At 50.9% G+C, this 24,114-nt stretch overlaps 1 protein-coding gene across 1 annotated transcript in view; it reads left to right on the top strand.

Annotated features, from left to right (window-relative positions):
- The window catches only part of Acacb (acetyl-CoA carboxylase beta), a 99,900-nt gene that overhangs the window by 66,270 nt on the left and 9,516 nt on the right, over positions 1–24,114 (top strand). Inside the window, 18 exon segments of the mRNA XM_038344946.1 lie at positions 1,897–2,015; positions 2,901–3,038; positions 3,524–3,623; positions 3,710–3,817; positions 7,635–7,691; positions 7,926–7,967; positions 8,739–8,954; positions 10,570–10,725; positions 11,390–11,593; positions 12,645–12,800; positions 14,062–14,184; positions 14,352–14,621; positions 16,461–16,558; positions 17,690–17,810; positions 19,775–19,885; positions 21,081–21,224; positions 21,934–22,054; positions 22,929–23,025. Of these exon segments, the coding sequence (XP_038200874.1) occupies positions 1,897–2,015; positions 2,901–3,038; positions 3,524–3,623; positions 3,710–3,817; positions 7,635–7,691; positions 7,926–7,967; positions 8,739–8,954; positions 10,570–10,725; positions 11,390–11,593; positions 12,645–12,800; positions 14,062–14,184; positions 14,352–14,621; positions 16,461–16,558; positions 17,690–17,810; positions 19,775–19,885; positions 21,081–21,224; positions 21,934–22,054; positions 22,929–23,025 (2,381 nt within the window).

The following is a 24,114-nucleotide window of genomic DNA, read 5'->3' as shown; positions in this document are numbered from 1 at the left end:
GTGTTCGCGCGCCACCTGCACGGTCCGACCGTGAGCTGTCCACCTGGCACATACGACAGGGGTTGCTATTGCCATCTCACAGAGAGAGAAACTGAGCTAAGTGGGGAGGTGACTTTCTCAAGGCCACATAGCCAGAGACAATCAAGATTCACACTTTATCCGTCTTGCAAATTCCATGCCAGGAATACTGCTGTGCCCTGTGGCACAGACTCCTCCAGAGAGGGCACAGCTTGATGCCACACCCCAGGGCCATGTCAGATGCACCTTGTCCAAACTGTTTATTCATGAGTGTTCCGTACCTCAGACAGACTTCCCTGCCTGGTGCAGAAAATGCAGGCGACCTGCCTTGGGACAGGGAAGGGCTTTCCCAGTGGAATGACCACTGGGTTCCCTGAGCACAAGAGCCCAGCAGCATTCAGGTCCTCTCAGGAAAGCCGCTCGCAAATAGGAGGTGGAGACTCCCGTCCTCAGGACCTCCCTTAACCCAGGACTGAGTGGCTGATGGCTTTATCTCACCCTTTACCCCCACGCTCAGTCTCCCCTTCTCGTGAGCTCCCCTTTTCCTGCACCTTTTAGACCCTGTGGATCTCCCACTCCATGCCAGGTTTACCTAGGGCTTCATAGTAACTGGTTTGGGTCTTTGAGCACATGACAGCTGCAGGGGCCCTGGGCTGACAGCCGTCACTCTATAAGGGGTCCTGAGGCCTCATGTCGAGGCCAGCACACCCATCAGGCGTGCTGACAGTGTTAACCCCTGTGCGGCTGTGAGGCTTTCTCTAGGATGTACCATTTAAAAACTTCTAGTTAGTTAATAAATTCATTTGTGTATGAGAGAGAGAGAGAGAGTTCAAGAGTGTGCGTGTACCATGGAGACACATGGAGGTTAAAGTTCATCTGTGTGGGTGTGGCTCTTCCTTTCCACCTTGACTTTTTGAGGCAGGGTCTCTCATTTCTGCCGCCCAGCTGTATACTGAACTCGGAGCTTCTGGTTTGTTCTCCGGCCTTCCCTCTCACTGTGGGGACACCGGGAATACAGATGCACGCCAGCACATCTGGCTTTTTACATGGGATCTGGAAATCAAATTCAGACTGTCAGGCCTGCGCAGATGTTGCTTTCACCCACCAAGCTGTCTCTGTGGCTCCAGGATGGACTTTCATATGTCCGGTTCTGTATCAGGCGCATTGGCTGAACGTGGTTCAACGTTTTCCTGGTGACTCAGGAGCCCCGGGAATGGACAGTCTAGGCTCAGTCTCGTGGAATACAGATTTTATTTTTAAATCCCTAAAGGGTTGGGGTCCCCAAGCATACTCCAGGTCAGTGATTTACACAGGACTTGGGTTGTCATGGTCACATCTGTCATGAATTACACAGAGTGGAAGGCAGACAACGAAGAGACAGGCACATGGGTGATGCTGAAGGGACCAGGGTGGGGCTCCTGGGGTCTTCTCAGAGGGGAATCAGAGTGAGGGAGCTCCTCTGACACCTGGGAAGCTCATGGGACACCAGGTGTTTTTAGCATCGGGGGTTTTTAGTGAGGACTGGGCTCGGGAACCCTCTGCCTGGTGTGTAGTCGTGTCGGAACTATGAGACCAAAAGCACATGTCCATCACACAGCATCAAGACGTTTAGGCCCCAGAAGTTTATCAGAGAAAAGAGGGAATGCGCCCCAAATCCAGGCTCCTCCAGCAGCCTCTCTGCTGCTGAGGCCTGCAGCACTGACCCCAGCCTGGCTAATGATATACACACACTCACTTTTTCAGGGTGGCTTCCACGCTGCAGCAGAAACAGTGTCCACTCTCATGCAGCTTAGGGAGCCTGCAGAGGTCCTGCACACAACCCTTCACCCCATCAGAATCGGCTGGTCTCTGAATGCCACTGTCCTTCTGCTCTGGCAGGTTTATGTGCGGAGAGGCTACATCGCCTACGAGTTAAACAGCCTACAGCACCGGGAGCTCCCAGATGGCACCTGCTTTGTGGAGTTCCAGTTCATGCTGCCGTCTTCCCACCCCAACCGGTATGGAATGTTTCTCCTTGTCTCTTCCCTGGATCTCTGGAAGGATCCAGCAGGTATGTCTGGCTTCCAGGGAGCCGCAGAGGAGACTTTTTCCCACCTGTAGGGCTCTGCGGCTTTGCACGCTCATCTGTAGGATGGAGATAATCATCCACGTCCGTCTCCGTCTCTTGTCTAGTGACCCATGTGCTGCCTGGAGAGATGGTGACTGGACATAAAATGGCAGTGTAGCTCCCCAGTCCCACAGTGCTCGGCGTGGCCCTCTGAGACGGCAACATGGCAGGGCACACTCCCAAGTCCCAGTTCCCATCACCAGCTGAGGGCCACTGTGCAACAGCCCTCCTTCCCAGGGAGGGCGGGGCAGCTCTGGCCTTTGTGCACACTCTTTCACACCTCTTGGCTCACCCCTCCCACACCTGATTCCAGAGTCCTCAGGTGACCGGACTGGATTGGTTCCTGGGATCGGTGGCCCTCTAAATCCTTAGCAGCTACTGACCTTATCCCAAGGGAGATTTGACGGAAGAAATGAAGAGAGTGGAGGCCTGGAATGATCCCAGGGCCAAGTTTGCCTCCTTACCAGCTGCCTAGAGCGGGGGCTCTCCAGGGGAAACTGAGGCTGGGAGCTTACCCCCTCTATGCTCACCGATTTGGATTTACCCTGGAACTATGTTGGGATTGAACTTTAACTGCATCGTGCCTGGGCTCCTTGTCTACTCCATGTTGAAGGAATATGATGTGTTTCTTCAGCGCCTGCCCCTAACTTCAGTCCCCTGTAGGCCCCGTCTCAGCGAAGGCTCTTATCCTGTCCTGCTCCAGAATCCCAAAGCATCCTAGCAAAAAACTCCCAGGGCTGCTCAGCTGCCCCAACCTCTCTCTCGCCCCCTGCAGGATGGCCATGCCTGTCACCGTCTCTAACCCTGACCTGCTCAGACACAGCACAGAACTCTTCATGGATAGTGGCTTCTCCCCACTGTGCCAGCGCATGGGGGCCATGGTCGCCTTCAGGAAATTTGAAGAGTTCACCAGGTATGGAGCAGGAGCTGCGTGACTTCCCCAACCCCCAGCCATTCATTCACTAACACTTGGGCTCAGGGAAACCCAGACATGGGCACCGCAGTTAAGAATTATAGACTCCTAGCCTGGCGGTGGTGGCACACGCCTTTAATCCCCGCACTAGGAGGCAGAGGCAGGAGGATCTCTGTGAGTTCAAGGCCAGCCTGGTCTACAAGAGCTAGTTCCAGGCTCCAAAGCTACACAGAGAAACCCTGTCTTGAACAACCAAAACCAAAGCAAAACAAAACAAAATCCCCCAAAATAACAAAAAAACCTCATCTTAGTTTATTAAAAAAAAAAGGATAAAACTCCTTAGGCAGTGATGGGAAAGGTTGGTCCATGGTGCTAAGGGATGTAACTGGGTAGGAGCCCAAAGTGCTGGCATGCTGTTGCACCACAAGGATAGACCACATCATTTTGAGGCAGGACCCTCAGTTTTCCTCTGTCCCACACCCCAGGAACTTTGATGACGTCATCTCCTGCTTTGCCAACGTGCCTAAAGACACTCCCCTCTTCAGGAAGGCCTGCACCTCCCTGTATGCCGAGGATGATAGCAAGGTAAGCCCAGCAGATAATGTGCATCTCTGGGGAGGGGCAGGCTGTGGCCCTGCCCTCTTCCCCCAGCCCTTGTTTTTCTCTTGCAGAACCTTCGAGAGGAGCCCATCCACATCTTGAATGTGGCCATCCAGTGTGCTGAGCACCTGGAGGACGACGCGCTGGTGCCAATTTTCCGCACCTTTGTGCAGTCCAAGGTATCCAGAGGACAGGCTGTCGTCCCCTGCTCTGTGTCGCTGTCACAGAATGCCTGAGGTTGGGAATAAAGTAAAACGTTTATGGGAGACTAGGGAGATGGCTCAGCAGTTAAGAGCTCTTATTGCTCTTGCAGAGGACTCGGGTTCAATTCCCCGTACCCACACGACAGCTTACAGCTGTCTTTAACACTGCTACACAGATATACAAAGAAGCATAACACTCAGATACATAAATCGAATTTTTTCTAAAGTTTATGCAGCCCACAGTTCTGGAGGTTGTACCAGCAACTATGCTGATTCTCACCATGGCCCCTGCAGTCTCAAAGCATGTGAATGGTGTTCCACCTCGGGACGCATGCAGGATAGTGAGGAGCAGCACTTGCTCTTGGTATAACCCTCCCTCACTGAACTGACCCTTGCTGTGAGACCCTCTCCATGGGTGTTGTCTCCAGGACCCAATGACATCACTCAGAGGTGACACCTCCTCAAAGCCTTTGACACTGCAAGGGACTAAGCCTATCAGTTTCCATAGTAACCATAGGCACAGGGTTCCATGGGAATCATGGAGGTAACAGGTTCCTTCAGAAGAGGGCGGGGCCTGGGGAGGGTGCTGAGCACCTGAGATGGCCCGGGGGAGTTTGAGAGACCCAGACCTGGTATTCTGCCCTAATTCTGCTAGCCTTGAAGCCAGGGTCCTTGTGAGAAGACATGGCGGACCTCAGCGTCTTCAGCAGTGGTGCGGGAAGAGAGAGTCTCTCCTAGGCTGATTCAGTGAGGAAATGACCAATGTTACACACGTGTGCCTAGTTAGAAGCCGAGGTCAGAAATATCTGGGGGAATGGAAACTTGTGAAGTGGCCACAGGAATGTGCAGGCCTGTGGCGGCTGACCCTTGCAGATGTGGCGGGTATGGCACTGCCAGGCCGGCGGGTTTCATTACCATGTGACTTTCCCCTTTGAACCTCAGTTTCTCTATTTGTGAAGTGGGATGCTGAGATTCCGCCAGCCAGGCTGTCTGAACGTCAGTCCTTGGTCCTCCTGATTTGGTCTAACCTCATGTGGGGAACTCCGGCTGTTGACTTTCTGCCTGTCAGTCTGTCTGTCTGTCTGCATGTCTCTGTAGGAGGGGCCTCTTCCCTCCGCCTGGCTTGGGGCCCTGAAAAAGATGCTTTCTGGTCTAGGGAAGGAATGCCACATTCTGAGTTCTGTTAACTGGGGACATTATTTTTGTGAATGTCTTTAGCCTTTATCTCTTTAATCAGTAGTTAAGGTTGTTTGCTGAAGAAAACCTTTTAACTGCAGACACATCTGAAAGTAGATTTTATTTATTTGCATTTACTTATGTGTTTGTGGAGGCCAGGGGACATCTTGTGTGAGCTGATTCTCTCTTCCACCATATGAACCATGGTCATATGAACCTAGATTGTCAGGCGTGGGCACAAGTGCCTCTAGCTCCTGAGTTCCGGAAAGTAGTTTAAAAACAAAACCCACCGTCCCATCCTCCACGCAGGGATGAGAGGAATTGATCTCCACTCCTCTGCTCCACTAATTTCTTCCTGTCCCAGCTGATAGTGCTTTCAGTTGCTGCCCCACTGTGTGACAGGACCCCTGAGCAGCAGCTGCTCCACTGCCTTCACTCATGCGCACACATCCACACACATTCACTCATGCACACACATCCACGTGCACTCACTCATGTGTACACATCCACACACATTCACTCATGTGCACACATCCACGTGCACTCACTCATGTGCACATATCCACACACATTCATTCATGCGCACACATCCACACACATTCACTCATGCGCACACATCCACGTGCACTCACTCATGTGCACATATCCACACACATTCACTCATGTGCACACATCCACACGCATTCACTCATGTGCACACATCCACACACATTCACTCATGTGCACACATCCACACGTATTCACTCATGTGCACACATCCACGTGCACTCACTCATGCGCACACATCCACACGCATTCACTCATGCACACACATCCACACACATTCACTCGTGCACACATCCACACACATTCACTCATGCGCACACATCCACACCCATTCACTCATGCGCACACATCCACACGTATTCACTCATGCGCACACATCCACACGTATTCACTCATGCGCACACATCCACACGCATTCACTCATGCGCACACATCCACTGCCTTCACTCATGTGCACACATCCACACACATTCACTCATGTGCACACATCCACACGCATTCACTCATGCACACACATCCACTGCCTTCACTCATGTGCACACATCCACACGTATTCACTCATGCGCACACATCCACACGTATTCACTCATGCGCACACATCCACACGCATTCACTCATGTGCACACATCCACACGCATTCACTCATGCGCACACCTCCACACACATTCACTCATGTGCACACATCTACGTGCACTCACTCATGCGCACGCATCACGTGCATGTACTCATGCAATACAACTTCCTTAGCAGAGAACTCATGATCCAACTACTCACCCACTGTGGTGTCTTTGTTTTAATTTTTTCTTTTAACTTAAAATGTTCTGTGTGGGGGTATTTTGCTTGCATGTAGGTTTGTGGTATATGTGTGCAGTGCCCTTGGAGGCCAAAACAGGGAGTCACATCCCCTGGAAATGGAGTTAAAGGTTGTGCACAGCTGTGTGGGTGCTGGGACCTGAACCTGGGTCCTCTGGAAGAGTAGCCAGCGCTTCAACCACTGCACCATCTCAGCCCTTGTGCCTGTGCCGTTATTTTCCTCAAATGTCTTTGGTGCACTTGTGTTTCTTTAGCTTATTTTTGTTTTGCTGGGTTTTTTTATCATTTTGTTTTTTGAGATAAGATCTCATGCTGCAGTCCTGGCTAGCCTGGAACATTCTGTGTAGCCCAGGCTGGCCTTGAATAATCCTCCTGCCTCTGCTTCCCAAGTGCTGCTCACCCAGCTTTCCTGGGGAACAGGCAAAGACTGTTTCCCTTGTCACTTTCCTTACCAGGCAGTTAAACAACGACCCTATTTTCTTGTCCTGTGGGTTTGTCTTTCTCCAAAAACCTACATATTGTCTGGTGTGTTCCATTTGGGGAGCAGCTGGGAGCAATTCTTCTTTTATGTAATGTTTTAATTAGCTCTAAGGTCATGTGTAGATAAAGCTGAATCTTCACTCTGGTGGTCAGCGTTCAGACCAGAAGGGGGTGCCCCAGTCCCCCAGAAGGAGTGTGGCTGTGTCCTGATGGAGTGCCATCTGCTCCGGGGTCTTCTGTGCATAGCATCACAGTTCACACTCTTGCACACATCTCAGAACTTGTGTGCACACAGTGTTTTGCTATATTGAGCTATAAGTCACCTAGTGTATAACACAGCCATTGAAGGTGTATAATTCAGACTGGGGATGTAGCTAGAGCTTGCCTGGCATACTAAAAGTCCTAGGTTCAAATCCCATTACTGCAAAAAAAAAAAAAAATCAAAAAAGGATACAATTTGACACTTTTTAAACATGTTCACAGAGTTGCATGGCCTTCCTCCTACTGTCAGTTTTACAGCATTGCCTCCCGGAAAACCCAAACCCAAATCTTCCCCCCAGCCTCCTCCCCAGCCCAGCCTATGCAGCCACTGTCCCACTGCCTGTCTCTGTAGACTTGCTAATTCTGAATGTTTCCTGCATGTTTTCTGCTAGGTAGTATTTTGACTGACTTCTTGCATTTATTACACTTGTAGGGTTCATCCACATAGCAGCATGCATCAGGACACCAGGCCTTTACTAACCTAATAATATTCCACTGTCTGTGGCTTTTAACGCAGAAACACATCCTTGTGGACTACGGACTCCGAAGGATCACATTCCTTATCGCCCAAGAGGTTAGTCCCAGTCCTTAGTTCACCGTCCTCTCTGTTCTCCAAGCCTCTGGACCAGGTATTTGGTATTTATTCTCGAGGGTGGGGTAGAAGCAATTAGTTTCTAGAACAGTCTTTCTGGAGAACTCATTCTGAAAATAGACCGAGTCGTCTAATTTAATAATCACAAAACAGGCAGAGGAAGGGGTCAGACTCTTGCTTGACCTAATGGCCTCTTGCTTGGATTTGTTTCTGCAGAGAGAATTTCCCAAGTTCTTCACATTCAGAGCGAGAGACGAGGTATGGGTGAAAGTGTGGATACTGTCCTCCGTGGGTGCCCTTCGCCCCAGCCTTGCAGGTGTGCTCAGAGCCTGAGGTGTGGGCCCTCACGTTTCCCTGCCAGAGGGACTCTGTGCTTCCTGCAGCAAGCTCAGACACATGGGGTTCCTACCCGCTTGCTAAGCTCTGTGTTTGATGCTGTGCTCAAGCTGACTTCCAGCTGCCTGCTGCATAAATAAATATTGGAGCACAGTTAAAGCCATTTCATTAGATATTACCCGTGGTTTTCACAGTTACCAAATCCATGTGGTTCATCACCCCAAAACACGTAGTACCCAGCCCCTTCTGATTCCTAGACCAGGTGGCCTTGCTCCCAGCATGGACTCAGGAGCCCAGCAAAGTTCAGCATTTTGATTGGCTCAGGGTCTGCTTTACTTAGCTAAACACCGTCCTTTTGGGGGAAGGGGCGGGGGAGACTTCTCATTTTCTCTCTGGTTCAGTTTCCCAAACTGCCAGTTGATTCATTTGGGGGTCTTATTTCTATAAAGAAGTCAGGGTTCAGAAGTTGAAGACAGACAGCAGCCTTGTGGCTCTGGCATGCACTGGGGGCAAGCAGGGTGGATACAGAAGTTGGTGTCACAGTGTGACCTCCAAAACTCTTGAATCCCATGGTGAGGTTGCACAACGAATGGGTCATTTCTGAGTGTCAGGGTTCGGCAGCATGGAGCCTGGACCACTCAGGCATGTCCTCACAGAGTCCAATGAGCTTTTCTCTCTCTGACTGGCTGACAGTTTGCAGAAGACCGAATTTATCGCCACTTGGAGCCCGCCCTGGCTTTCCAACTGGAGCTGAGCCGGATGCGCAACTTTGACCTGACCGCCGTGCCCTGTGCCAACCATAAGATGCATCTTTATCTGGGTGCCGCCAAGGTGAGGGAAGGGCTGGAGGTGACCGACCACAGATTCTTCATCCGCGCCATCATCCGGCACTCGGACTTGATCACCAAGGTAAGGTGGCAAGGGGTGCCTCCACCTCGCCCTGAGCTTATTCCTCATGCTCTGGCCTTCTCTTCCCCAAGTCCCCACCTGGGCTGCATGCTGGGGATCAGGGGGTGTGCTCAGCACACAGGACCCTGCTCTTGTAGGCACCCCAGCCAGTGGCGCCTCAGCCAGAGTCTTCTATTTTGTGATATTTTCTGTGTGAGAAGAGAACTGGATGGATGGAAAGATACTGATTTGTTCAGAAAATTTCTTGTGTTTGCTGATTGACCGCTGACTGGTGATTACGTTATGAAAATTCAAATACAGTTACAAACCATTTTAAAGTCAAGTGAGGGGAAGGGGAAATGGCTCAGTAGATGAAGCTCTTGCCACACAAGCCTGAGGAACGGGGTTCAGAGCCCAGAACCCGTATAAAAACCTAAGCAGTGTGTTGGCTCCCAGTGATCCCAGCAGAGACTGGGAATTCCCAGGGCAAGCAGGCTAGATCTGCCAAATTAGTCGAGACCATCTGTCGAGGAATAGAATGGAAGGCTAGAGACACAGCTCACACCTGCTTGTGACTCCAGCCCCTGGGATCCATGGGTACCTGCACTCAACACACATAACCCCACACAGACACACATGTACACATGATTTAAAAAGTAAAACCAAAGAAAGCAGACGGTGAGGAAGGAAGACAATCAATGTAAGCTTCAGGCCTCAGTACACGTGTGCTCCACACGTTCCCGAGCATTGAGACATGCGCACACACACACACACACAGTATACCACACACACACACGCACATGCACATACATGCACATGCACAGACACACAGCATACCACACACGCGCGCACACATACATGCACATACATGCACACGCATACATACACACACATACACAGTATACTACACACACGCACACACACACAAATACACATAGCATACTGCCACACATACACAAAACACCTTTAAAAGATCACGTGAAAGCACCAAGAACTCTTCTGTGGAGGGACCAGTCCACCAGTGACCTTTCTAGAGAGGATTCCATCCCAAATAGAAGGTGTACTACTGATGGCCAGAGCCAGTGGGGGCCAGCATTAGGACGTTTCACTTGTGGACCCTGCATGTGTGAACAAAGACCATTCATGATGCCTTCTATTTTTTTACACATCCATGACATACTTTGTGTGTGTGTGTGTGTGTGTGTGTGTATGGGGGGAGTGATTAAAAAAAGTCAAATCTGCTACTGATGGATTTTTAAAAATAATTTTAAAAATTACATTTATACATGTATTTATTGGGGACAGGAACACCACCACGTGTGTTTAGAGGTCAGAGGACAACTTGTGGGAGTCAGTTCTCTCCTCCTGTGGAGTTCTGGGGACTGAACTCAGGCCATCGGGCTTGGCAGCAAGCGCCTTTCGCTGCTGAGCCATCTCCCAAGCATTTTGATGCCGTAGCCCCAGATGTCAGAACACCAGGGAGCAGAAGACAGAGACTGAATATGACACACGGTCTCAGTTTCTTCTTCCCTCACCTGGTCTCTGCATCTCAGCAGACACCCAGGAGGGGGTAAATGGGCTCCATGCCAGCTACGTGCAGGCCCTGTGGCTGAGGCCAGCCTTCCTCTTTTGGCAGGAAGCCTCCTTCGAGTACCTGCAGAATGAAGGCGAGCGGCTGCTGCTGGAAGCCATGGACGAGCTGGAGGTGGCGTTCAACAACACCAGCGTGCGCACCGACTGCAACCACATCTTCCTCAACTTTGTGCCCACTGTCATCATGGACCCGCTTAAGGTTGTGCTGCCAGTGCTCTCCCGGGCTCTAGGTGCCTTTCCCGGGGTTCTTCACGCCACACTGCTTCGGGGTTGCGTCTTCTGGCCCTCCAGCCCTGAGTTTCAGGATGAGCCTATGGGTAGCTGAATCAGGAGAGAGTAAACCTGCCAGTCCACCCAGATGTCTGAGCTCGGACAACAGAAGCACCTAGAATTCCCGGCAGAGCTCAAATCCCCTCCAGGCTCTGCTGGGCAGGATGAGAGCCTAAGGTCTGAGGCTGGGGCATTGTGCGCAGGCCCGTTCTGCAGTAGATAGACCTTGGTGATGCCAATTAAAGGACCAGAGAAGACTCTGGTATCTGTAGGATCACAGAACCCATAAGGACCCATGCCAATGCCCTGGCCTGACTAGTTCCCACAGTCCAGAAGAAAACTACATGGGCCTGAGAGGCACAGAAGCTTCGGTGACGCATGAAGATGAGTTCGGTGACTTTATCCCCCTTCCACAGGGGATGTAGCTCAGTGGCAGAGCATCTGGAATACACGAGGCTCTGGGTTCCATCCTCGTTGGTTGTTAGCAGCTAATAGTTTGTGTTGAGTGCCAGGCTCCTTGCCTCCTGCATGCCTTGCTGTCAGCATTGCCTTGGAATGTGGGGTAGGCTCCGATGGTGTGCGTTTCTCGGCAGATCGAGGAGTCGGTGCGAGCCATGGTCATGCGCTACGGCAGCCGGCTGTGGAAGCTCCGTGTGCTGCAGGCAGAGGTGAAGATCAACATCCGCCAGACGACCACAGGCAGTGCCATCCCCATCCGCCTGTTCATCACCAACGAGTCTGGCTACTACCTGGACATCAGCGTCTACAAAGAAGTGACCGACTCCAGATCCGGAAACGTAAGGGTGGCCACCACGGTGTCACGAGTCAAAGGAGATGCAGCTATCTGGGCATCAAGATGTGGGTTGAAGCCACCGCCATGGCCCTCACCTTGCTTTGTCTTGGACCATGGCAGCCTCCAGTAGATAGCTTCAGGGTGTGATGGGCATCGTAGTTTCCGGTCTGTTCACCCTCCTAGGCAGGGCATGCAGCCCTATGGCAGACTCCATCCTGTGGCCATGCTGTAGGTGGGAAGAGGGATATGTGACAATTACCATACAGAACACACACTGGTCTACCTAGAGATACATGCTTCCCCCAACCACCTTGCAGAAAGAGTTTTTATTTTATTTTATATTTTTTAAATTTTATTTATTATGTATACAATACAGTGTGCTGCCTCCATGGTGCCTCCAGAAGAGGGCACCAGATCTCATTGTAAGCCATCTCTCCAGCCCCCAGAAAGAGTTTTTAAAATGAACCCAAAACTATTTTACATGTATATATATGTGTGTGTGTATCTGCATATATGTGTGTATATGTACTTTTTATTTTGAAATGATGAGACTCAAAGCTATCAAGTGGCAAAATAGTACAGAACAAAATGGTGACTGGGCTATACCTCTCACCCAGCTTCTCACAAGGACACGTTTCAGTTGACTGTAGTACGCTACCCAAACTCTAAGTGGCACAGGTACAATGTTGGTGGCCTGATTCCCATGGTTCTTATCTGCACACCTTGGGCTTGGGCTTTGCCACCATCATCCTACTAGAGCTCTGTCTCCTGCTCCCGCAGGCCCTTTCTGCTCTGGTTGCCACATGGCAAAGCGCGTACGTTCCGCAGAGCTGCCTCTCACTGAGCTTTTGTTGCAGACTCGGGTTGGGGTGGGACTCAAACCCAGGTCACTGGAAGAGCAGCCAGTGCCCTTACCCTCCAGCCCCTCTCCAGCCCCTCTCCAGCCCCTCTCTGGTCCCTCTCCGGCCCCTCTCCGGCCCCCCTCCAGCCCCTCTCCGGCCCCTCTCCAGCCCCCCTCCAGCCCCTCTTTCTCTGTTTTCTTTCTTCCCATCCAGATCATGTTTTACTCCTTCGGCAACAAGCAAGGAAGCCTGCATGGCATGCTGATCAACACGCCCTATGTCACCAAAGATCTGCTCCAGGCCAAGCGATTCCAGGCGCAGTCCCTGGGGACCACCTATGTGTATGACTTCCCGGAGATGTTCAGGCAGGCAAGTCCCGAGGGCTCAGATGGCACCACCCTCCAGGGTCCCTTTCCCCTCCTTCCACCAGAATTCATCCCTTGTCCTAAGTTATGCTTCTGAGATTCCTTCCAGATGCGGTCTTCCTGGAGAAAAATTAGTGCAGGAGCGACTTCACGGTACTTTCCCCCAAATAAGCCTAACTCTGTCCAGCTGATAGGTGATACGCTGTAAATCTTTAGAAAACAAAGGGGGGTTGGGGTGAAAAGAGAAAAGTAACTTAAAATCTATGACCTGAGACAGATTGCTCAACATTTTAATATTTGCTTCTGGTTTGCTCATGTATTTTGCATGTGTTTGTGTGTGTATGTGTTGGCATGTGTACACATGTGTGCATGTGTGTAGAGCCCAGAGGTATCTTCTTTATTTGTTCTCGTCCCATTTTTTGAGGCGGGCTCTCTCAGTTACCCTGGAGGTTGCTAATTTGGCCAGAGTGGCCAACTTGCGAGCCCCAGACTCCTCTCCATCTCCCCAGCTCTGGTTTTTCTTTGGATAGGGATTGAACTCTGGTCCTCGTGCGTGTGAGGACCCTGCTTTCCTGACTGAGCCATCACCTCCGGCCTATGCTCTCCTCTGTTTGCTCATTTATAAGTTAGCTGCTGCTTGCCAGGCCCAAATTCTGAGGCTCCTCTTCTTCCTCTTCCTCTTCCTCCTCCTCCTCTTCCTCCTTCCCTTCCTTCTCCTCTTCTTCTTCTCCTCCTCCTCCTCCTCCTCCCCTCTTCCTCCTCCTCATCATCATTATTATGTGGAGAATGCTTGTGTGTGTGTGTGTGTGTGTGTGTGTGTGTGTGTGTGTGAGAGAGAGAGAGAGAGAGAGAGAGAGAGAGAGAGAGAGAGAGAGAGAGAGAGAGAGAGAGAGAGTATGTGTGTGTTCATGATTTAAAAAGAGGTTAAGAACAAGCGAGGAAGAGACCTGGTCAGTCGTCCTCATCAATTAAGACCATGACACCCAATAGGGACAAGTTCAACAGAACCACCATATACAGGCTGCCCATGCATTTGTCAGCATTGCCAGGGCACAGAACCACCATATACAGGCTGCCCATGCATGTGTCAGCATTGCCAGGGCACAGAACCACCATATACAGGCTGCCCATGCATGCGTCAGCATAGCCAGGGCATACATTTCATTTTCATTTTTGAGAACAAGAACAGTTTTACCCAGTGTTCTCTCCAACTGGGAAGGGCTGTATTTCTCTCCTCATGACTCCAAGCTTTTCCTCTTCTCCAGGCTCTCTTTAAACTGTGGGGCTCCCCAGAAAAGTACCCCAAAGATATCCTGACGTACACGGAGCTCGTGTTGGACTCCCAGGGACAGCTGGTGGAGATGAACCGGCTTCCTGGTGGGAATGAGGTAGGAGGTGGACACGAAGTGGGAGGTGGGCACGGGGTGGGAGGTGGGCACGGGGTGGGAGGTGGGCATGGGGTGGGACCTGGGCAGAACCCAGCTTGGGTCAGCTTGCTTCGGATATCACCTGGAAGAACCAAAGTCATTTTGCTTAGCATGCATCTCTTTCCCAGGTGGGGATGGTGGCCTTCAAAATGAGGTTTAAGACCCCGGAGTATCCAGAAGGGCGGGACGTCATTGTCATCAGCAATGACATCACCTTCCAAATCGGCTCTTTCGGCATAGAGGAGGACTTCCTGTATCTGCGGGCATCTGAGATGGCTCGGGCAGAGGGCATCCCCAAAATCTACTTGGCTGCCAACAGTGGGGCCCGTATGGGCCTGGCCGAGGAGATCAAGCAGATATTCCAAGTGGCTTGGGTGGACCCAGAGGACCCCCACAAAGTACGTCATGAAGGGGGGTGCTAACATGATGGCGCTTATCTAGAAGAGACACAGCACCCCTCATCCAAAGTCCCACATCAGAAATGCTTCCAGACCCAAAGCTTAAGGGTCAGCATGATGTCCTACATGGCAGGTCCACCCCGCCCTCCCTCGCTGAGTAAGCAGGGGCCTGAAGAAGCTGAGTGTGAGGTGTCTGTGATATAGTTGAATGCTGCGTTTAGAGCTGGTGCCCAGTCCCAAGAGATCTCATTTTTATATGCAAATATGCGAACCTGAAAAAAAAATTTAAAATCTAACTTGTTTGTAGCCCGATGCATTTCAGGTAAGAGACACACAGCCTGCACTGCATTGGCAGGGTGTTGATGGCGCCTGCAGAACTGTGGGAAGGAGCGCCATGCGTAGTACACAGAGTCTCAGTGCAGTTCCCACTTACTGAGCCAGCACGGTGCCACGTTACCTGTCCTCCTGGCACTCGGGAGGCTCAGGTGGGAGGAGAGAGAGTTCAGGATCTGCCTGGCCTATGTGGGGAGACCTTGTCTCAGAAAAAGAAAAGGAAGCAAAATAAATGCTTTGGAGAATAGTGATTAGCAGAAATGGCCAAAAACACCCCTTAGGGGTATGATAAATGGGACATGTAGACATGTAGGTGACATGTGCCAGGTTCTAAATCCATATGTACCCAGAATGCAAAGTGAATAATATCCCACACCCAGGCCTTAGACTGTGTATGTGTGTGAGGGCGCACGTGTGTGTGTGCGTGTGTATGTGTGTGTACATGCCTGTAGAGGTGAGGACAGCCTCAGGTGTCACCTTTCACCTTTTTTTTGAGACAGGTTCTCTCATTGACTTGCAATCCATCAGGTCTTCTGGGCTAGCTGGCAGGAAAGCTTCCAGGGACCCGCCAGCCTACACCTCTCATCTCCCCAAGGCTGGGGTTGTAGGCACACATCACTAATGCAAGACAGTGGGGCGATTGCTTTCTCATGGAATATGTTCTCCAGACAGTGACGCTGTTTCCCTAAAGGAGACAAAAACCACTCTGGGAGCCAAAAATTCTTTTTCTGTTCTTTTTTTTTTTTTTTTTTTTTTTTTTGGTTTTTCGAGACAGGGTTTCTCTGTAGCTTTGGAGCCTGTCCTGGAACTAGCTCTTGTAGACCAGGCTGGTCTCGAACTCACAGAGATCCGCCTGCCTCTGCCTCCCCAGTACTGGGATTAAAGGCGTGCGCCACCACCGCCCGGCTTCTGTTCTTTTTTTTAACTACATCTTTAGCTCATCCATAGTCCAAACATCTAAAATTCAAAATGGTCTGTAATCTGAAACCCTTTGGTCCCTAACCTCATCCCTAAAGTAACAAATTCTCTACATAGCTCAGCAAACGAGATGGGTCACAGTGACACCAAATCATGACAGTATGTTATAGGGTCACCTTTAGCCCAGAGGTGCCTAAAAACATGAATGGGTCTCACATCTAGATGTGGGTTCTATTCCTAAGGTGTCTCATTGGATAGAAGCAGATATTCCAAAACTCAGACATATCAAAACACTCCTGGTCCCTATCATTTGGGCTGTTTGACCTGTACACATGAACACATGTGCACACATGAATGCACACACATTCCCTCCACAGTGTGTAACCAGGCAGAGCCTGAGGCTGTGTGTGGGGAAGAGAGGTGAGCTCAAAGTGGTCACATGGTTTACAGGTGTTGTGAGCCTGAGGTATGCAGCTGTGCAATTGATGGTTTCAACAGCCGTCCTGGGCGGCACTGGCACCCTAAAACATCTGGTGGCTGTTGAGTCCACGGAACTGGATTCCCTGTCTCACTGAGTGTGTTTTTAAGGGATTTAAATACCTGTACCTGACGCCCCAAGACTACACCCAGATCAGCGCCCAGAACTCCGTGCACTGCAAGCACATCGAGGATGGAGGTGAATCCAGGTAAACACAACACCAGCCAGGAAGCCCTAGTGCAACCGCAGTTCAGCCCAGCTGCCTGTAAGGGGCGCATCTCTAGGCTTGTGGGTGGTGGACCCCTGAGCTTCCATGTGAGGGGCTGAAGACTTAACCATCTGGGACAATCTCCAGGTGACTCATCCTGATTATCCCCAAATGATTCACTCCTCCCTCCCTTCCTCCTTCCCTCCGTCCCTCTGTCCCTCTGCCTCCTCCCTCCTCTTTCCTTTCTCCGCTGAGCCTCGCACACGGTAGGCAGGTGCTCTGCCCTTACGTCATACTTCTGGTGGTTTGTCCTTTACTTGAGATAGCAGAGCTCAGGCAGGGAACAGCAAACTAAGTTCTCATGAAGTCTCAGGGACGAAAGCTCACAGTTTGTGACCCAGTTATCCCAAAGATTCAGTGGCCATCTGGGTGCCTGAGACTGTCAGAGGTTCCCAGCTGTGGCATCAAACAAGCTAGCAGTCTCTAGGTGACTTTCTGGAGTGTAAATTTCATGAGAAACATTTTTTAAAGCGTTATTTACTTATTGTGTCTGCAGTGTTCTGTATCCCTGCAGGCCAAAAGAGGGCACCAGATCTCATTACAGATGGTTGTGAGCCACCATGTAGTTGCTGGGAATTGAACTCAGAACCTCTGAAAGGAAAGCCAGTGCTCTTAACCTCTGAGCCATATATCCAGCCCCAAGAAACATTTTTTTTTTAAAAAAAAATCCGTAATGAAATAAGTTTGGGCAGTACTCAGTTAACTGTACTCGTCAGAATTTCTTCCTATGAGCCCGCTGGTGTCTTACCTTTTCGGGTCATGAATAATGACTGATTGGTTGTGAACTAAGTGTCTTTCCCTCATAGTCCCTGGTGTCCCCACAGACCAAAGGCTAAGCTAGTTTTCTGTGGGATGGGGGGTAAGGTGGCACCTCACTAAGAGTCTCAACCTTGATCTTTTAGAAGGTTAGTGTCCCAGGGTCCTAAGCCCCTGTCTTTGCTTTGCCTCTGATTGTTCTGTGTCCCAGCAAATGCTTTGTCTTTGTCATCTCTCCTGCCCCACATCTGTGGGAAATGACTCCTTCTGTTTTGTTTTTGGAGCCTTGACTGTAATTGTGTTTGGTCCTTGCAGATACGTAATCATGGATGTCATAGGGAAGAGTGCCAACCTAGGCGTGGAGAACCTGAGGGGCTCAGGCATGATCGCAGGAGAGGCCTCCCTGGCTTACGAAGAAATTGTCACCATCAGCCTGGTGTGTTCCCTTCTGTTCTCTTCCTTCTCATTTTCTTCCCTGTTTTTGTGTGTTCCTCTGTGTGTGTTTGTGTATGTGCACGTGAGTGCACGTACACATAGAGGTCAGAGGTCAACATCAGGCACCTTCTCCAATTACTTTTCACCTTTTGGGGAACAGAGAGTCTCGCTGAACCTGAAGCTCGCTGATTTGACTCTGGCTGGCCAATTTGGCTGAAGCCCCAGGGACCCTCTTGCCTCTGTTTCCCCAGCACTGAGACTATGGGCGCACACGGCCACACCTGAGTTTTCATGGTGTGCTAGGAGTCTGAACTCACGTCCTTATGGTTGTTTGGCAAGAACTTTGCTTACTGAGCCGTCTCCCCAGCCCCTCCCCTCTCTTTCCTGAGACTTGATCTTACTGTCTAACCCATGCTTGGCCTCAAGCTTGAAGTCCTTGCTGTCTAGGCTTCTTGAGCGCTGGCACCAGCCACACCTGGCCTCCCTGCTCTGTGTGTGACTACAGTTTCTCAGTCCAGCAGTGCCTGGAGCTCGTTAGCATCACAGAACCCAGTCTGGCCTCAGCTTTAACAGCTATGTCAGACTCTTTCTCTGGCTTATCTGTATTAGTCGCCAAACTTCTCCAAAACTTTTCTTTTCTTTTCCCAAGTGAATCCCTGAAATCTTAGCACTCAGGTGGCCGAGACAGGAGAATCACTCTGAGTTCAAGTCAGTCTGGTCTATGCAGCAAGTTCTGGGCTAGCCAAGGCTACACAATGGGACCTTGTCACAGAATCAGACGAACACAAAATTAAATTTAAAATAGGGGCCCATCGAGATGGCTGGGGCAGAGGTGGTTGTCACCCCATTTGACTACGTGGTTCAGTCTAAGAAACCACATGACAGCAGGAGAGAACTGAGCCACTCACTGTCCTCTGACCACCACATGCGTTCTGTGACAAGCACACTCACACATAAATATGCACACAAAATAAATAAGTGCAAATTTTTAAATAAAAGATAAAGGTGTTATGTGTTCAACAGTTTTATATGACAAACCACCCCATCCCCATGACCTTTCCAATCCTGTGCTGTTTCAGGTGGTGACAGAACTCTTCAGTGAGAACCTGTCGCTCAGGGCCTGTCTTCACGTGCTGCCCCAGGATCTAGTCATAGTTCATAAACACAGCAGAAAGGGGAGGGGAGGTGGCCATGTACCCCTGCAATCCCAGCATTTGGGAAACAGAGAGGGGGACCTGGAGTTTGAGGCCAGCCTGAGCTACGTCACAAAAGCCTGTTTCAGACCCAGAAATTGTGGCCCGTGGTATTGACTCGGCACAGATTTTCCTCAGGGGTTAGCAGTTCCTACACATTCTCGAGGCCTTTGCAGATGGGCTCAGCCCCCGCAGTGGCCAGTGTGTGCTGCTGGCCTTCCTGATGCTCTTCTGGTTGACCTCCTTCCTTTCATATAAAAGTCACATTGTTTACTTTGGGACATTCGGCTTCTAAAGAGAAAGTGTTGGGCTGGAGAGATGGTTCAGCTGTTAAAGGCTAGGCTCACAACCAAAAGTATAAGAAAAAAGTTAATTTGGACTCAGAGTTTCAGAGGTTCACATGGTCTCTTGGCCTTGGTGCTTTCAACCTCTTGTGGGAACGTGTGCAGAACAGATAGAGGAAGCTGCTGGCCGGGTCTCATGGTTCTCACGGGACAAGCCTCCAAACTCCTAGGGACCCCTAGTTTCTACCACCTTTAGCTGGGCCTCTGAGGAGTGTTTAAGGTGCAGATAATACCAGAAGCTAAGCTTGGACAGGCGCTGGGAGAAAGCCAGGCTCCAGCCAGCTGTGGCGCACTCCTGTAATCCCAGTACCTGGGAGGCAGAGGCAGGCGGATCATCTTTTAGAGAGTTCTAGGCTGGCTGTGGCTATACAGGGAGAAACCACTCTCCATGGGGGGTGACCCACCAGCCTCTGGTCTTGTCTCCACAGGTGACCTGCCGCGCCCTCGGAATTGGTGCCTACTTGGTGAGGCTTGGCCAGCGGGTGATCCAGGTGGAAAACTCCCACATCATCCTCACTGGAGCCAGTGCTCTCAACAAGGTACCGCTGGATGGGTGGGGGTGAGGGGGTGGGGGGAGGGGCAGTCAGACACCGCGTGGCCCGCTGTCTTCGCCAGCTATTATTGCTAACTTTTGCTGTGGAGAGACGCCATAACCATGGCAACTCTTATAAAGGAAAACATTTAATTTGCTTACACTGCAAAGGTTACGTCCATTATCACAATGGTGGGAAGCATGGCAGCATGCAGGCAGATGCCGTGCCAGAAGGGAGCTGAGAGTTCTGCATTTGCACTAGCAGGCAGCAGGGACAAACTTAAGCATCTGAAACCTCAAAGCAAACCCTCCCCCTCATGACAGGCTTCCTCCAGCAAGGTCACACCTCCTGCTGTCACTGCCTGTGAGTCTGGGGAACATTTTCATTCACACCACCACACCAGCTATTGTAGATTCACAATACAAACCAGTTTCCAGCTCTCGGGAGGCAGAGGCAGGCGGATCTCTGTGAGTTTGAGGCCAGCCTGGTCTACGGAGTGAGCTCTGAGATAGCTAGGACTGTTACACAGAGAAACCCTGTCTTGAAAAGACAACAACAAAAACCCAGTTCCCTTCCTGAAGCAAGTGCTATATCGTTTTCAGTTTGCAGTTTTCCCATCCCTTTGTGACCCCCCACCCCAACCCCCGCTCCTGGAACTAGCTCTCCAGTTTACATTAAAAATATTATTAAAGATGCGCCATACTATGCAGGATACTGAGAAAGGCCCCATTTGCACAATTCATTTACATTTCGGCTTGCCTGTGGTTAAGTCTGACCCATGAGTGTGAAAACCAAGAGCCTGCTTATTTTAGTGTCCTGCGGGATTTCCCACATGGCCCTGGAGTCTCCATGTCCACCCAGGGCCTACTGGGGAGTTCCGTGTGTGGCTTTGCATCAGCAGCATCTGGGTGGACATTTGACCGCTAGGCCCAGCGGCAGACCTGCTGCTGAAGCAGGAACCTTTATGTCCAAACGGCCATTGGTGATTCCCGAATTGGGCTTCATATTAGAGTTTCCTGGAAATCTTAAGGACACGGGACTACCAATGCCTGGTGCTCCCCCTGAAGACCCTGAAGGGATCGGTTTGGGTACAGCCTGGGTGGCCGGTGTCTCAGAAGCTCCCAGGTCATTCTGACAGGCAGCCAGAGCAGAGGACCCAGCAAGATGGAGTGACCTTGCTAACTGTGCCGTGTCAACTCAGGTCCTGGGAAGAGAGGTCTACACATCCAACAACCAGCTGGGAGGTGTGCAGATCATGCACAACAATGGGGTCTCCCACGTCACTGTGCCAGATGACTTCGAGGGAGTCTGTACCATTCTGGAATGGCTGTCATATATACCGAAGGTGCGCTATTCCTTGGCAGCCTGGGAGCCTGTGGGATTAGGTTCCTGGTGGTAGGGAGGGTTGGGGACCAGGCTTGCTTAGCCTCCCACTCCCCTCTCTGATACCCAGCCCTGTCCTTTGCTTTTGGGGAGGCTCTGATGTGCTGTAGGATGTAGGGACGCTGTCTGCTGATCCTTTAGAAAAGGATGACATTGGACCACAGCGGGCCTCTTATCTCATGGTCAACCTGGATCCATTCCTGGCTTCCTCTTCAGGAGTACTGTAATCCTGGACGGGCCTCCCGGTCCTTCTGACCTTCCTCTTTCTCCTTTCTGGAACAGTGTTACCATGGCGATGATGGGGACTGATGCCCATGGCTCGGCTCTCTGCAGATCCTCCCCAGTGCTCCCCTGGACTGGACTGATTAGCTATCGGTCATCCCCACAGGACCGCTCTAACTAGATCTCGACTAGCAGATATTTGCGCTTTGGTTTCTTCAATCGCCCAGCTGAGAGAATGCTGGTCCCGGACTCTTGTCTGAGCTCTAAAAGGTCTCAGGAGAATGCAGACAGAAGTTGTCAATCATTTTACATCTGGAGCCGTGGCTTGAGGGCATGCTGCACAGCTAGACATGCGCACAGTTGGAGGGGAGAGCACTCAGACGTGTGGTGGTCCTCACTGCCATGCCCCAGGGACTGAATGAAATGGCTTTGGTGTTTTTTTTTTCTAGGACAATCGTAGCCCAGTCCCCATCATCACTCCTACTGACCCCATCGACAGGGAAATTGAATTCATCCCATCCAAAGCTCCCTATGATCCCAGGTGGCTGCTTGCAGGGAGGCCTCACCCAAGTAAGTTGTAAAGTGTTTTTTGGAGACTCCAGATTTGGGGATTTTTTTTTCTGGGTCTACTGTAAAGGGCCATTTTGGTGGAAGCATTTATGTCTGTCCATATCTACCAGGGTAGGTGCACTTGAGCTCAAAGGAGGGGCTGGACCAACAAGGGTTGGAAACAACTCCGGTTTCTGGAGCCAGGGGCTAGGGTTCAGCACTGGCCAGCGCCTCCCTCCTGCCTCTCTTTCCCTTTGGCTAGACCCTCACAGAGGAGGCTGGCTTCTTTCACACACACATACACGAGCACAGACTCATGAACCCATACTTTCTTCTTCTCCAAGGAGCGCCTCTGTCTCCTGGAGAGGAACTTGGTTCTGAGAACTGGGAAAGCTAAGCTATCCTATCACCCGAACCCGACCCATGTCTCTAATTTCGTGTGTCGTGCTGGAGGCAAGGGTTCCAATGACCTTTACCCTCCAGCAGTGGCTCCATTAGAATGCATCTGGTTTCTTACCCCTGTGTGCTCTATCCTGTGGATAGCCCCGAGCCCTGAGGCAGAGGCTGAAGCAGGAGGTTTTATTCCCTGGCATCCAGCTGCTGCCAGATCTTCTACCTCGTGTCAGAGTGGCATCCATTTGCATCATCCTCCCAACATCGTCCCCACCCCCACCCATCAGTGGCTACGTTGCTGCTGTCACAGTGTGTCTCTCTGGGACATGGGTGAGCTGTTTCCTCTCAGAGACACTGAGCTATAGCCAGTGGGCCGGAATAAGGTTCTCCAGCAGAAAGGGCACGGGACTATATGGTCAAAGCCAGCTGCTACAGTGTGCCCACCAGGCAGACCCTGGGCCTCTCCAGCCCTCAGCCAGGACTGCCATCCTTTTGCCCACAGCTCTGAAGAGTTCCTGGCAGAGCGGATTCTTCGACCATGGCAGTTTCATGGAAATCATGGCACCCTGGGCTCAGACCGTGGTGACCGGACGAGCAAGGTGACACGAGATGGGGGTGGGTTGTACACAGCTGCCCACCAGGCTCGGGACTCTCAAGCACTGGGCCGGGACTGCCACAGCTCTTTTCTCCTTGGTCTCTGACTGTTCTGAATGCAAAGGCAAATTTAGGGAGTAGGGAGATGGCTAAGGCCATGTAAGCCTAAGGGCCCTAGTTCAGGTCCCTGGCACTCACGTGACAAGCTTGGCACAGCAGTGCAGGGGATCCCAGGACTATGGTTACAGAGCTAGAGCCTAGCAGCTTGCTGGTAAACTCCAGGTTATGACAGAAGATGAGATAGAGAATGGCTGAGGAAGAAACCTGACAGTGAACTCTACGTGCAGGTACACACACACACACACACACACACACACACACACACACACACACACACCTACCTCCCCCACACACAATGTATGCTTATATACCACACAGACTCCAAAAGTAAATAAGTAAAAAAGAAAACGTGTGAACTGAACAAGGGTGACACCAATAAACATGCCAAGCAGGTCAGGGAAAACCCTACACAGAGAACTGCAGGCAACAGAGGAAGCTGGGAGCAGGAGCGTGCTCTTCCCCAGGGAAGAACACGCCAATTGACTGTCCAGTGCCAAGTGGTCAGTCCTGCAAACATACGTGCAAGTTGGCATTAGATGGACCCACCAGGTTGTGTGTGTGTGTGTGTGTGTGTGTGTGTGTGTGAAGGGGAACCCCTCCATAGCTGTAGCTGGCTCCTGAGTATCCCAGTAGCCTTAATCTGCCTTTTGTCTTCAGCACCTTCTGTTTAGCATATGGTAATCCTGAAGGAGAGTTTCCCAAAAGTGCAGAGCCTATGCAAAACTTGGTTGGGAAAAACCAGGAAAACCGTGGTATACCTGATGCAGAATTTGCATTTGGCATTGTCCCTTTGGAAGCTTAATTAAGATGTTTTGGGGATATGGAAGTCAACTAGTCAAAGTGTAAACCAGAGGATAATAAAGAAGCTCACATAGAGTGTGATCAACGCTGTGTCCTCTAACTAACCTTTCGGATTCCCAGCATGACATCACAGCTACAGACCCAGACCACAGAGTCCTCCCCAAAACCAACCA

Source organism: Arvicola amphibius, chromosome 10, assembly GCF_903992535.2.
Source record: "Arvicola amphibius chromosome 10, mArvAmp1.2, whole genome shotgun sequence".
Taxonomy (NCBI): Eukaryota; Metazoa; Chordata; class Mammalia; order Rodentia; family Cricetidae; genus Arvicola; species Arvicola amphibius.
Note: the sequence above shows the minus strand (reverse complement) of the source record. Positions and strands in the feature narration are given on the sequence as shown.